This window comes from Empidonax traillii, unplaced genomic scaffold (genome assembly GCF_003031625.1).
Source record: "Empidonax traillii isolate 1590-97213 ecotype Southwest subspecies unplaced genomic scaffold, ASM303162v1 scaffold553:size485074, whole genome shotgun sequence".
Taxonomy (NCBI): Eukaryota; Metazoa; Chordata; class Aves; order Passeriformes; family Tyrannidae; genus Empidonax; species Empidonax traillii.
In genome coordinates, this window is record NW_020955746.1 from 405,192 (window position 1) to 419,988 (window position 14,797).

At 42.7% G+C, this 14,797-nt stretch overlaps 1 protein-coding gene across 4 annotated transcripts in view; it reads left to right on the forward strand.

Moving 5' to 3' along the window:
- Window positions 1–154: 154 nt before the first annotated feature.
- The window catches only part of SEC22C (SEC22 homolog C, vesicle trafficking protein), a 19,839-nt gene continuing 5,196 nt past the window's right edge, over window positions 155–14,797 (forward strand). Inside the window, exons 1-6 of one of the 4 annotated variants that reach the window (XM_027897628.1) lie at window positions 2,952–3,052; window positions 4,478–4,518; window positions 4,653–4,658; window positions 5,017–5,226; window positions 7,331–7,494; window positions 9,842–10,024. In XM_027897628.1, the coding sequence (XP_027753429.1) occupies window positions 5,045–5,226; window positions 7,331–7,494; window positions 9,842–10,024 (529 nt within the window). In that variant the 5' untranslated portion in view covers window positions 2,952–3,052; window positions 4,478–4,518; window positions 4,653–4,658; window positions 5,017–5,044. Of the gene's footprint in view, window positions 225–2,951; window positions 3,053–4,477; window positions 4,562–4,652; window positions 4,659–5,016; window positions 5,227–7,330; window positions 7,495–9,841; window positions 10,025–14,797 lie in introns of those variants that run through there. The other 3 variants (XM_027897624.1, XM_027897627.1, XM_027897625.1) reach the window with 3 other exon arrangements.

Here is a 14,797-nt window from a genome sequence, read left to right on the forward strand (position 1 = left end):
TCCACATCCCATCCCGACCTCCATCTCCATCCCCGCACCCCATTCCCGCACCCCATTCCCCATTCCCCTCTCCCTCCCCACACCCCATCCTCCATCCCCCGCTCTCCCATGCCGGTCCCTCCTCCCGTCCCGGCTGTCCCCGCGCTCTCTCCATGGCGGCCGCGGGCGGGGCCGGGGCTGTGGCGGACCCGGAGGCCCGAGAGGCCGCGGGCCGGGCGGGGACGGTGAGTGCGGAGGGTCCAGGGAACACCGACCCTCCTCCTCCTCCTCCTCCTCCTCCTCCTCTTCCCCCTCCGTCCCCGCGGGGCCGGGGCGATCCGGGCCGTGCGCGGGGCTGGGAGGGTGTTGGGGGGGGGAGCGAACTGGGGTGATGGAAAGGGGTTTTTTTGGGGCGTCCTCCAGCAGGGAAGGGAGGTTTGGGGCGCTTGGAGGGGTCTGGAAGGCGATGAGGGGAGTCAGGGGATGTAGGGATGGGGCGGGGGTGAGCAGGGGGATGTGTGTGTTGGCGTTGGGATCCTTCGGTGTGGATGTGTTGGATCTGGGGGTTCCTTGGGGTGCTTGAGGGCTGGAGGAGGAGGAGGATTTGGGGCTCTCCGCGGGGTTTGGGTTGGGCTGGGGGTCGCTTGAGGTGAGCTGGGATAACGTGAGGGTTTGGGACCTGTGGGATGGGAGTGGGATTTGGGGATGTCTGGGATGCTCGAGGGGTGTATGGGGGGACTTGTCAGTCCTGGTTGAGGGGGCGTATGTGAGTGTTTGCTTTTTTATGAAAGAGTGCGGGAAAGGGATTCTTTTGGGAATTTTAGGATGCTTAACGTGGGGGAAGAAGAGGCATGAATAGAGTGTAATTATGTGTGATGGATGTGGGAAGGGTCCTTAGTTTTATGGACTGGTGAGGGTACAGGGATGAGCTGGTGAGCTTTGGGAAGCTTCAGCTGGGTGGGGGTGGGTGTGTTTTGGGGAATAAGTTTGGGAATAGGTGTTCCTGACAGATCAAGGTGAGGCAAAGCTTCAGAGCCTCACAGAGTTGTTGTGGTGTGGTTTGGAGGCCTGTCCACTGGGACAGTGGGATTGATGGAACGCTGGGGTTTGAGCTTGGCACAACACGCTTCATTCCTGATAATTCACAGGAGTTTGTGTAGACAGGAGATTTGGGATGGTAAAGGTTTTCTACAGGCTTCCCTTTGGGGATAAGGATAAAGCCTGTGGGATTTATAGGAGCCTGTAAGCTCTGGATATGCACAAATCCCGTTTTAAAATTTGAGATAACATCGTGCTTTCAAACGGCTTTAATTCGCTGCTCGGTCTGGAGAGTGGCTCTTGTTGCTTTAGGTCTGTGATGTAGCTGGTCAGCACTGCTGGGGGGCATGGATGGGGAGAAGTTGGGATTGAGCAGGTGGATACAGCCCCTGCAATCTTAGAAGATGAGGATTCAACAGTGGTTTGGATTTGCTGGTTTATACGTGTGAGAAGAGGGTAAAATCCACCTTGTGATCCCACAGAGATGGAGTAACTCTCCTTCATGATCCACATCCCTTCCCAGTTGTTTTCTTTTCTTTGGACTGAAACCAACCCTTGAGCTGCAGCTCTGTTGAATGTTTTGTGTTTGATTGAGTCAGCCTGAATCCCTCTCATACTCCAGCATCCTACCTGTGGCTGTCCATGACTCCCTCTGGAGATTGCCTGCCTGAAGAAAGATGCTTTAGTGCAGCAGTTACCATCATGAAGCTGTCACATGTCCAGAAAACTTCACAGGCTGCTTCAGGACCATAGAAACATCCACTAAAGCTTTCTGCTCTTCCTTCAGCAGGAAGGTCAGGACTGGAAAAAATGGCTGGGTGGTGTTGTGTTTGAAGGTTGGATGCAGAGAGAAGGGAATTGTGGATCTGAACAGGGAGGGAAGTCAAATACTTGAGAGAAATCCTGGTAACAAGACATGTCTTATTTGTGTTGGAAGGAAACTTTCTGCTTTTGGTGGTGAGATAGATAGAATAATTTCTGGAAGGGCTGTGTTTTTTAACATCATTCCCCTGGTTTGCATTTGCTCTCAGAGCCTTTTGAGTAGATTGTTTCCTAAGTACAGGCAATCAAGCAGGAGTTTGTGGAGCGTGTGGGGAAGTGTGGCCCTGGTGAGTTGGGCGTAATCTCCTTACCCTGAGTTGTGTAACACTGTAGTGGAGAGCAAGGGGTCTGATTAAGGCTGCCTTGATAATCCCCAGGCAGACACTGGAGAGAGTTGTCTGCTGCTTAGGAAGTGAGGGAAGGAGGAAATTGTGCTTCAGGTAACTTACTGTGGAAATGCACTGAAGAATTGTTTGTTCTGCTAGTGGTAAAATACTTCCTGTTTGAGCCCCTGCACTGAACAGTTTTATTTTAAAGTGTTGTTGGATGTACAGATGCTTTAAACAGTGGAAAAAAAACCCCAACTTTCTTTGCTTCAGTCAGAAATTACAACTTGTTCTCCTGAAGCAACTGCTTAAAACACATCTCAGTGTTCTTTCTGGCTGCTTTGTGCCAGTAGAATGGGTGGTCTGACCTTGGTGTGATGTTATTAATTGTGGGTAATTTGATTATCTGCTCAGCCCGCAGGCACGAGTACTTTGCCCAAGTTCAGGAGCCAAGGTCGAAGACCTGCCACGTACAGGTGGTTGCAGATCTTTGGGCTCCCGATCCTGAGCAAACAGAGGGAGCCTGGAGGGGGAAAGGGCACTAGATGTGGAATAGGAACAGCATCCAGTCAGTGAGTCGTGACAGTTTGTCACAGGGGGAGGGTGACGTGGCAAAAGTGGCTTGCAAGTAGTTAAAACTCCCAGGGAGGGGACGTCAGTGACTGCCACAAACTCTGTGCGAGTAGCAAGAGGCTTGTGACAGAGCAAAAGGAAAACCCAGAGCCCTCCTCGGTCTGAGGAGGGAGCGTGGATTCGTTTCTGCAGTGAGGTCTGGCAGCTAATTTGGAATTTGCCTGGCGGGCACCCACAGCAGATCTTTCCCAGGAGGTCAGAGGATCCCTCTGATGGGCAGCTGATGGGACAGCCTTGTGCCCTGCAGCAGGAAGGTTTGTGTGGCTGGGGGAGCTGTACCACTCTATATGTGCAGGTGGTGCTGTCCTTAGTGATGAATATATATATATATATATATATATATTTAATTTTAAACTCTTGGTGGCACAGGGAGCTGAATAATTTTATAGGCTGGATAGGTTTTAGAAAATGTATTTGATTTTTCTAAGCTTGGTACTTTTTTTTTTGTTTGTTTTCCTGGCCATCTTTTGCCTCTTTTGGAGTTATTTTGGAGTTAAACTTCATCAGTGTTGCCAGCTTTTCACCAATAAACTGTGCTGCTCTGAGCAACTGTGCTTAAAAGTTGGCTCTGTTAAAGTTAATATTTCTGAGTTAGCAGGTGTTTTTTTTTTGGTTTTATTTCACTTTTATGTTAATTTTTGCACTGTTTCTTTCATGGCTGCTACCACATTACATTGAAGAGCAATGTGATGTTTCAAGCTGACTTACAGAAATCTTGATTGTCGCTGAAATTCTTTTTGCTGGGTGTCGACATGAGGTTTGTGAGCTTGCTTTGACTTTACCCAGCTGGAGAAGAACTGTGAGAGGGGATAGCAGACAAAAAAAAAACACATCCAATTCTTTAATTTCCATTTTCAAAAATTCAAAACAACGCCCCTCAAGAGATGTCTGAGATCTTGTGTGGTTTTAATTTGCTTTTCTGAGGGAACAAGTCACGTGTTCTGACAAGCTGTAGTTGCTTTAACCTGCTGGCAAATTGCTGCCACCTCGGACAGAGGGATTGTTGCCACAAGTTGTGTGGAAATGATTCCCATGGAGAGCAGAAATGAGACCCTTTTAGTGCTGCTGGTGGTAGGAACTCAACCTTTGCTAGAAATCAGAGCAGCTCGAAGAGTTTCTGATGGCTGAACCAGAAGGGGTTTTGCTCCCTGGGTTTTTTAGTTGAGGAAAACACGTCCTGATGAGACTCATTTCAAAGGGACTTTGAGCATCCTAATGAACTGTGTGATACAGGGCTGGTTGAAACAGCCATTTCTATCTAAGGTTTGAGTTCACAGCGTGGTTTTATTTCTTTATTTCCCTAATGCTTTATTTATGTGGTTTGCCTGAAGCCAAGTCAATGCCTTTAGTTGTCTCTTTCTTTTTTTTTTTTCCCCCCTTTTCCTTCCTTGACTTGTTTCTGATAATCCCTTAAAATCTACTGATTTAGAGCTGCTCTTTTACTGGGCTAAATTTTAAAAAAAATTATGATTGGGACCTCATAAACATTTTGCACGTCATTTCACGGTGCAGAAATTAATATATTAATTAATTAGAAAACGAGTTGTTTGTTTTTCCCTTAGGCAAGATGCTTTCTAGGATATATTTACCCACTGCAGGGGAGTTCTTGGAGTAAATATGCATGTAAATATAGGTCATTAATCAGGTTTTTTTTAACGTTCATTGTGGTTCTCTTTCAGACGTTATGTGAGCTGCTGTGTTAGTCCTCTGGATCCTCATGGTATGCCTGAAGGACAGATCTCTGCATGTTCTGAATGTGTCAGGTAAATCCCATTAATAACTTTCCATGGGAGTTTGTGACCTGTTCAAGAGCAAGAAGACAAAGAGAGAGGGCAGCTTTGATTCTATATTTAGCCCTAGGTGAGTCTAAAAAGAGCCTGGCAGGCCGTAGCCTAAAATTTATTTCTGGATTTGGGGGTTGCAGTAGAAAATCAGGGAACTGCAACGCTCCTGCAGCTGTTTGCAAGCCCAGAGGTGCGAAAAAAAAGAACTTTACTCAGCGTTTCTGATGCCTAAATAAAGCAGGGAAAACAGGGGATGTTTTCCAGGTAGATAATTCCCCTGCCAAATCCCCTGCCTCACCTTTTTTAGTCTGAGAGAGGCAAAAAACGGACACAGCCACGAGCAGTGGCTGAACAAAGCCCTTTCCCTGACATATTCACGGCTGGAATTTTGGGCTTGGAAATAATCTTCACCTCCCTGAACGTCCCATTTGCAGGTTGTCCTCATGAATACTCCCGTGGAGGATGTCCCTGATCTTCTTTGCCTGCGTGGTGAGGGTGAGGGATGGGCTTCCCCTGTCGGCCTCCACGGATTTCCATTTCAACCAGGACTTTCTGGAATGCAGGAGGAGATTAAAGGCTTTATCCTCAGGCCTGGCACGGTACCCAAGCCGAGGCACAGCGAAGGGACGGAACCTGAGCATCCAGTAAGTCCCTGCTTGAGTTGTTTTTTTTTTTTGGGGGGGGGGAGGTGGTTTATTTTTGAAATAATTATCTTGGGAATGAGTAAAATTTTGGGTATAGTTTGTAGATTCCAATCTGAAATCCCACTGTGCATGTCTAGGTGGTCAACTCCAGGTATTTTGGAACCTTATTTGTCAGCTCCTGCTGAATTTAGTGAGCATATGGCCACTAAATGTATATTTTATATATTTTATATGAATATCTACTTATATATTTTCATACATATGCTTATATTAATATGCAAATGTTACGTATACAAACATAATAATAGTATTTTATAAAAATCTATATATTCTTAAAAATATATTTATATTATTTTAATTTTTTACATATGTAATATGTAAATGTATGCTTTATATATTTATACAAATATCTATTTATATATTTATATATATCTATACACATATTAATATGTAAATGTTATGTATACATATATATTTATATTATTTTTAAAATTATATATTCTTATCAATATATTCATATTATTTTAAAATTTTATATATTTAATATGAAAATGTATATTTTATATATTTTATATATTTTATACAAATAACATATATTTATATATTTTCATACATATATTTATATGTAAATGCTATGTATACAGATATATTTTATATTATTTTATAAAACATATATTGGAAATAGATTTATATTATTTTTAAATTCTATATATTTTATATGTAAATGCATATTTTATATATTTCATGCAAACGTCTATTTATTTTTCATACATATATTAATATATAAATGTTATGTATGCAGATATATTATCTTACAGAAATTTTATGTATTCTTATAAATATGTTTAATTTAAAATTTTGTATATTTTATGTATAATTAACATATACATAGAAGTTTATGTTATACATTATATAAGTGGTTTATATATATATAAAATATTTATTTTATGATATATTAACACAGCCACATATTTATACACATACATATTTACACATGCACTCACACATACATATTCACACACACATATTTACATCAGATTTACACACATTTATACTTTTACATGTATTTTGCTCATTTTAATTTGTTGTAGCAGAGCTTTCTGCTCAGTGGGCAGTGCTTGTTGCTGTTACCACTCGGAGCATCCTGGATTTCTGCTTCTTTAACGTGGCATCCTATTAAATAAAACTGAAAAATAAAATAGAAAGCACGGGAAAGAAATGGGATGAAATATATGGATAATAGGAGTGGGAAAATCCAGAGAGAGAAATATTTCAGCTTCAAACCTGAGGTGTGTGACTGAACTCCTGCTAAAAAAGGGCTGAGCTGTGAGAGATCTCCCTGATAGGGTTCCTGGAAGGGATTGGGCCCAGGTCTGAGTGGGAAGTTCAACATAAATATGAGAATCTTCAACATAAATATGGAAACTTCAACACAAATGTGGGAATCTTTGACAGAAGTATGGAAACTTTGACACAAATGTGGGGATCTTTGACATAAATGTGGGAATCTTCAACACAAATGTGGGAATCTTTGACATAAATATGGGAAACTGATATAAATATGAGAAACTCTGACATGAATATGGAAAACTTCACATAAATATGGGAATCTTTGACACAATTATGAGAAACTTCGACATAAATATGGGAAACTTCAACATATATTTGGGCAACTTCAACATAAATATGGCTTCAGTGTTAGAGGAGCCCCTTCTGGAGTAGAATTTTTCTTGTGCTGGTTCTTTCAGAGTTGGTTTTCTGGCCACCTTGTTCCTTATTGACGTGATTTAAAGCCAGCCTGGGAGAAAATGTCCTGGATTTGGGCTGATGAACCAATTTAATGAAGTCTGTGTCGTGATATTCGGTGTGCTCAGGTGTCCTGGGCGAGTTAGGAATAAATAATTGTCTAAGAATAAAGAAATCTCCAGGGGCTGCAGGGCTATGACAACAACAACCAAAAAAATACACATTTTTTTGCAGTCTGCTCCTTCAGCTCGATCTGCACACTCTGTGCTGACAGAAAGCACAGTTTAATCCTCCTGTTCTGCATGACTTTTACCTTTTTATATTGATTACTGTTTTTCTTTCCCCCCCTCTATTCCAGCTTCCTCTCCTCTGGGGATGTTGCCTGCCTGGCAATCTGTTCCAGCAGCTACTCCACCATCATGGCCTTCTGCTTCCTGGAGGATCTTCTCTGGGAATTCACTGCTTCCTACGACACAACCACCATCAATTTGGCTTCCAGGCCCTACGCCTTCATTGAGTTTGGTTTGTAACCTCGCTCTCTAACAGTGAAAATTCCCTGCCTTGCTACTTTTACGATGTTAAATGATGTCCCCTGGCCAAGAGGCTGGTTGTGAAAGTGAACCTGGGCGTGCCTTTGCCTCGGGGTGTGTTTGGAAATCTTGTTTCTCGGCACCAGAGCCACAAAGCTCCTGCTCAGTTTAGTGTGAATATGTATATTTAAAGACTTCTCTATAAGTATATATGATACACTTATACGTTATACTTCATATTTTATATATTTATAGGAATGGCCTACACAAATATATATAAATGTAGTATTTATTTTATGATGTATCAGCACACGGTTGCTTTATATTTATGCACACACATATTTACGTGATATTGATATTTTTAGATGTATTTTGCTTATTTTCATTTGCTGTAGCAAGTGACAGTGCTTGTCACTGTTAGCAGTTGGATCATCATGGAATTCTGCTTCTTCTTCCCGGTGCCTTGGAATGACTGAGTTTAGGAGAAGAAATTTATCCAAGAAATTAGGAAGGAAGAAATGAAGAAATGAACTCATTTAAGAAATGAGTTTTAGCTTGTGATTGCAAGGAGGGGGGAAGATCTTGATGCCCTAAACTGCTGGATTATTGGGTGTGAAGTGGCAGAGAGTTCATCTGTTATGGACACAGTCCTGGGGTGATTAATGAACGAGCACAGAAGAACAAGAAATTGATATCTCAGACACTTCCTAACATAATTAAAAAATCTGAGGAGGGGAGACAGATGAGAACAGGGGGGGAAAAAAAGGGAAACAGAGCAGATTACTGGGAGACAGAACAGATTATTGTGGGCAGCTTTATTTCTGGCCTGACTTCGAAGCTCATAACTCTCCGGAGTTTCTTTTTTAACCTGCTATAAATTGTTTTCTTGCCAAGTAGGGGCTGCTCTGCTGAACCTCACACACAGTTCCCTTGCAGTGAGGAGCTGCTCTGGGAGAGGATAAAATCCTGCAGGGGGTTTGCACCCTTCTGTGTCCAGATTGCAGCAATTTTCTTTTTTTTTTAAGCTCATGCTTAAAAGATTGAGAAATCCATGAGGAGAGCTTATTAAACAGTTGCCTTCTTGGATTTTGGGTGGATTCCTTGCAGGGCAAGTTACAGCCGTGATGTAATTTTAGGTTGAGATCCACGTTATTCCTTTTTTTTTTAACTGGAGTAGGAATTGGGGAATTTCTACCCTCTTTTAATTGCATGAGGGTCTTTTTTTTAAAGAAAAAAACCTTTTTTTTTTTCATTTTTAGTACTATACTTCGTTACTGAGTTTACCTAATATTGCTGTGTGGTTACTGATTTATTTATTTAATCATCTTCTTCCCTGTGTTTGGATCTAAGAAGCACTTGGTGCCTGAGATCTCAGCCTTTGGTCTGATAGTTGCAGATATTATTATTATTATTATCACCATCACCATCATCATTATTATCATTATTATTTTAATTATTAATATTACTTATAATTATTCTATATTACACATATAGAATAATGTAGATATTCTTGCCTTCTCAGCAGGCTGACTTGGTAAAATGCAGGATTTTTCCCTAAAGAATGCTCATGGCACTGTGTATTCCAACAAAACATAACTAGAGCTTAAGCTGTGTTTTAGAATAGAAGGAATATGTAGTTAATTAATAAATACATAGATAAAAATACTACATAAATATTATATATTTATATAGAATATTTAAACCATATATAAATAATAAAAATAAATACATTAATATAATAGAAATACATAAATATAAATAATATATAATAATACATGTAAAATATAATATATAAATAATATAGAATTACATTTATAAGTATTACATTTATAAGTATTACATTTATATCATATCCAGCAGTAGCTGTGGGCAACCTGTGCAATATTTGGTGTGGATTTTACTCACAGGATAAATGTTTCTGCATTTTGTTCCCCTGAGCATTTGAAATAGCTTGAATTCGCCCCTATCTTTCCACAATTAATTAGGAAATAGCCCCACCCACGGTGAGTGCTTGGAGAAATTCCCTGCTTAGGCTCAGCACAGCTCCTGTCAAACCTGCAGCCAGGATTGTGGGAAGGGATTTGCTGGCAAATGGCGGTGAATTGAAAGGGTGAGAGAGGAAGGAGAGGGATTGAAGAATTACTTTTTTCCCCCTAACCAGCAGTGGAATTTTATGCCTGAAACTGATAAGAAACGAAGAAATTAAAAACAATTTCAAAAAAGACCGCCATGGTACGATTAAGAATTTCCCTAATTCAGGTTCAGTAGTATTAAGGGTTAATAATTAAGCAGTTCACCTCTGCAGAGCTGACTGAAGCGGCTCTCTGTGCTTGTTGCAGATAACACCATTCAGAAGGTGAAATCCCAGTTCAACAGTACCCGTGGCTCTCGAGCCAAGGCCAGCTGGGAGAAGGTGGAGGAGGAGCTGAAATTCCAGCCCCCGGTTCAGCTGGAACTGGAGGACACGGAGCTGCTGAACGGGGTGACCAATGGTGGGCCCTCAGGAGTCCATGTGGAGGTTGGTAAGTTGCTACTACCCGAGGTGACAGCAGAATTTCCTGACCCTCACTCTGCAAATGGCACACAGCAGGTTCCTTTGAGAAACACGTGTTTATATCAGGTGTATGAAGCAAAAAAAAAAGGACTTTTCTATCATAGGAGACAGCATTTGGAACTCACATCCCGGCAGGTGAAGGTAATTAGTGCCTTTAAGGGCCTTCTGGTGGTGTCTTTTTCCAGCCTTGGATCAGCTTCTCTGTATGGAAAGTTGTTTCTAACTGGGCTTGCTATTTGCCACGTTAAATTCTCCTGCTTTTGAAATCCTTGTTTGTTCAAATTTCTGTGGCAGGAGGAGCTCAAAGGATTCACTGCTCGTGCAAACTCATAATAGAAAGTACATAATTACAGTCTGAATGAGTTTCTTCAGTCTTGAGGCAAGAAAAGATGAGGAGAACATGAGCTGAGGGTAGAACTTTGTTCCCAGACTGCCTTGAGTTGTTCTCCCCTCTTTGCTTTCCCCTTTGACCTTATTCTTCACAATTTAGTGCATTTACCTAAAATTCTGAAAGAGGATTTGTGTGTCTGTATAAACAACACACAGAGCCTTGACAAGAGATTTTTCTCTACCAAAACCTGATTTTTTACCTGCTGTTAAAGTTCCAGCCTCTACTTCTTCATGATAAAGATGGTTCATCTTACTCGTGTTTCAGTTGCATAGTCAGTCCTGCCTTCCTCCTGCACAAATGAAATCACAGAACCATTTAGGTTGGAAAAAAACCCCTTAAGATCATCGAGTCCAACAGGAAACCAAACACTGCCAAGTCCACCACTAAACCCTCCCCTGTTTTAATCCTATCAACATGGTGGTTTAGATGCAGCTGGAGTGTCATGAGCTTGTGTTTACTCCCCTTTTTTTTTTCTTTTTGTTGTTGTTCTTGGCTTATGAAACACTAATAAAATTAAGTTCCACTTGCTCAATCTTATTCTTTGTGATGGATGAGCTGGAATCTAATTTGACATAGGTATTTTAAATTAAAATATAGCAGGGCAGTGGCCAGGAGGAATTCAAAATAGAATTGAAAGGCCTGTATTTGCCAGTCAGGTTTGTGAGTGCTCCTCAGAGCTGTGCTTGAAGGTTAAATCTTTTCATGATGTGACAGGGTGTAGAAATTCTTTGCACTGTTTTTTTTTTCCCCCTTTTGAGCAGCTTCAGTGCCAGTAAATATTTGCAATCCAGTCTGTGCCCACAGATCAGAAATACATTTTCAGTTCCCCCCCTATTCCTAATTGCTTTCCATCTGGCTTTTTATTTCTGGCTCTCCTCTCTGCTCTAACCCAAACACTCTCACAGATTGTTCTGCCTTTATTTTAAGGATCATGTTTGTGATCATCTGTTTCCCTCCTCTGGAGTCGGCTTTCCTGGCTTATGGCTCTCCCCTCTCAGCATTCCCTACCAGCTGAATCCCTGCTTTGCTGCTCCAAGTTTAGCTGGAGTGCACAGTGTTTGTTCCCAAATTGGTGTTATTTATGTGATGGCCCTGCTGTTCTCAAAGTGCTGTGGTTGCAGGTGAGCAGGATGTCATTGTGTCTGCATTCCCTAGAGCAGATGGATTAACCTATGCATTCCCTAGAGCAGATGGATCAATCCATGCATTCCCTAGAGCAGATAGATCAATCCATGGAGTCCCTAGTGCAGATAGATCGATCCATGCATTCCCCAGTGCAGATAGATCAATCCATGCATTCCCTGGTGCAGATAGATCAATCCATGCATTCCCCAGTGCAGATAGATCAATCCATGCATTCCCTGGTGGAGATAGATCAATCCATGCATTCCCTGGTGCAGATAGATCGATCCATGCATTCCCTAGTGCAGACAGATCGATCCATTGATGATCAGAACATCCCTCTCCTCACATGGCTGTATCTGGCTCCTGGATTCTTTGGAGCCACGTGAGCTCATCCCCTGTCTCTTCAGTGTAGTGTGAGAAGGAATGGAGTAGTCAGGGCAGTTTTGCCCTAGTTATTATTTATGGGAACAAGAGCTTTTCCTTCTCCTTTATTTCCATTCTTCTATTTGTTCCTTCCTGTGTTCACCAAACCCAGCCCAGCTCTTGCTGGAAAAGCCCTTTCCACTGATGCCCACCTCGCCATGCCCAGCTCTGCTGCGAGGCCTCCCCTCGTGCCGTGGTGTGGGCAGGGCTGGTGGGGCTCTGGAGGACACGGGCACAGCAGAAATGTGAGCTCTCTGTAACATTCCCTGAAGAGGGAAGAGTTTTCTCCTCAGAACTGGCTCTGGGAAGCACAACAGCTTGTGCATTTTGTCCAGTAAACGTGCTGGGAAATTATGCAGCTCCTCCTGATGACTGTTCTTAATCTTCTGTAGGGAGTCCTTCAGAGTCCTTTGAAAGGTGTTTTTTTGAAGCTGTCTCACGTCTCTTGTCTTTTCTCTGCTTCTGTTTTATTCTAAACTGCCTGATTTCATTTCTCCCTCCTGATGCTCCTTATCCAGAGCTTTGAGCGAGTGACTCAGTGCCAGACCCTTGTGGTGAGCCTCGAGGAGGCAGCACAAGAGTGTTGGTGTTAAACTGGTCGAGGCCTCTGCTCACAAAATCTTTTATGGGCAGAGGTTTCAGTTTCTTCCTTGTTGTGAGGGTGTTTTTACCCAGAGCTGTTCTGGGCGTGTTCAGACCTGCAGGTGCATTTTGCCTGGGGGTGCTGCATAACCCACAGTTCCCAAACGTTTCTGTGTGGGTCTGGTGCTCTGAAATGCACAACTCGAAGAATCAAAATCAGTTTGAAACCCAGTTACAATTTATTTGTGCTTGTGCAAAATTGTGCTGTCTTGGAGTAAGGGCTTGTAGTCTCCTGTTCACTTACTTAATTTAATAAGCCATCCTAATAGGAAATTCTCCTCAAATTATGACTGAATTCACACAAGGAAGTGTGATCATTTTTTCTCTTAGCTGGACCCATCTCACTTTTCTGTGCAGGGTCTTCAGTTTGTGAATTAAACCTCAGAACTGAGTGGCAGAAATAAAGCTCCACGATTTCGAGATCAGTTCTCACAGAGTCCAAACTCTGAGCCCTGGATATTTTAATCTCCCCTGCATCTGCGACAGCAATTCTTTTTTATCCTCCTGGACTAAGGAAANGCAGATAGATCAATCCATGCATTCCCTGGTGGAGATAGATCAATCCATGCATTCCCTAGAGCAGATAGATCGATCCATGCATTCCCTAGAGCAGATAGATCGATCCATGCATTCCCCAGTGCAGATAGATCAATCCATGCATTCCCTAGTGCAGATAGATCAATCCATGCATTCCCCAGTGCAGATAGATCAATCCATGCATTCCCTAGTGCAGATAGATCAATCCATGCATTCCCTAGAGCAGTCAGATCAATCCATGCATTCCCTAGTGCAGATAGATCAATCCATGCATTCCCTGGTGGAGATAGATCAATCCATGCATTCCCTGGTGCAGATAGATCGATCCATGCATTCCCTAGTGCAGACAGATCGATCCATTGATGATCGGAACATCCCTCTCCTCACATGGCTGTATCTGGCTCCTGGATTCTTTGGAGCCACGTGAGCTCATCCCCTGTCTCTTCAGTGTAGTGTGAGAAGGGATGGAGAAGTCAAGGCAGTTTTGCCCTAGTTATTATTTATGGGAACAAGAGCTTTTCCTTCTCCTTTATTTCCATTCTTCTGTTTGTTCCTTCCTGTGTTCACCAAACCCAGCCCAGCTCTTGCTGGAAAAGCCCTTTCCACTGATGCCCATCTCGCCATGCCCAGCTCTGCTGCGAGGCCTCCCCTCGTGCCGTGGTGTGGGCAGGGCTGGTGGGGCTCTGGAGGACACGGGCACAGCAGAAATGTGAGCTCTCTGTAACATTCCCTGAAGAGGGAAGAGTTTTCTCCTCAGAACTGGCTCTGGGAAGCAGAACAACTTGTGCAGTTTGTCCAGTAAACGTGCTGGGAAATTATGCAGCTCCTCCTGATGACTGTTCTTAATCTTCTGTAGGGAGTCCTTCAGAGTCCTTTGAAAGGTGTTTTTTTGAAGCTGTCTCACGTCTCTTGTCTTTTCTCTGCTTCTGTTTTATTCTAAACTGCCTGATTTCATTTCTCCCTCCTGATGCTCCTTATCCAGAGCTTTGAGCGAGTGACTCAGTGCCAGACCCTTGTGCTGAGCCTCGAGGAGGCAGCACAAGAGTGTTGGTGTTAAACTGGTAGAGGCCTCTGCTCACAAAATCTTTTATGGGCAGAGGTTTCAGTTTCTTCCTTGTTGTGAGGGTGTTTTTACCCAGAGCTGTTCTGGGCGTGTTCAGACCTGCAGGTGCATTTTGCCTGGGGGTGCTGCATAACCCACAGTTCCCAAACGTTTCTGTGTGGGTCTGGTGCTCTGAAATGCACAACTTGAAGAATCAAATCAGTTCGAAACCCAGTTACAATTTATTTGTGCTTGTGCAAAATTGTGCTGTCTTGGAGTAAGGGCTTGTAGTCTCCTGTTCACTTACTTAATTTAATAAGCCATCCTAATAGGAAATTCTCCTCAAATTATGACTGAATTCACACAAGGAAGTGTGATCATTTTTTCCCTTCGCTGGACCCATCTCACTTTTCTGTGCAGGGTCTTCAGTTTGTGAATTAAACCTCAGAACTGAGTGGCAGAAATAAAGCTCCACGATTTCGAGATCAGTTCTCACAGAGTCCAAACTCTGAGCCCTGGATATTTTAATCTCCCCTGCATCTGCGACAGCAATTCTTTTTTATCCTCCTGGACTAAGGAAA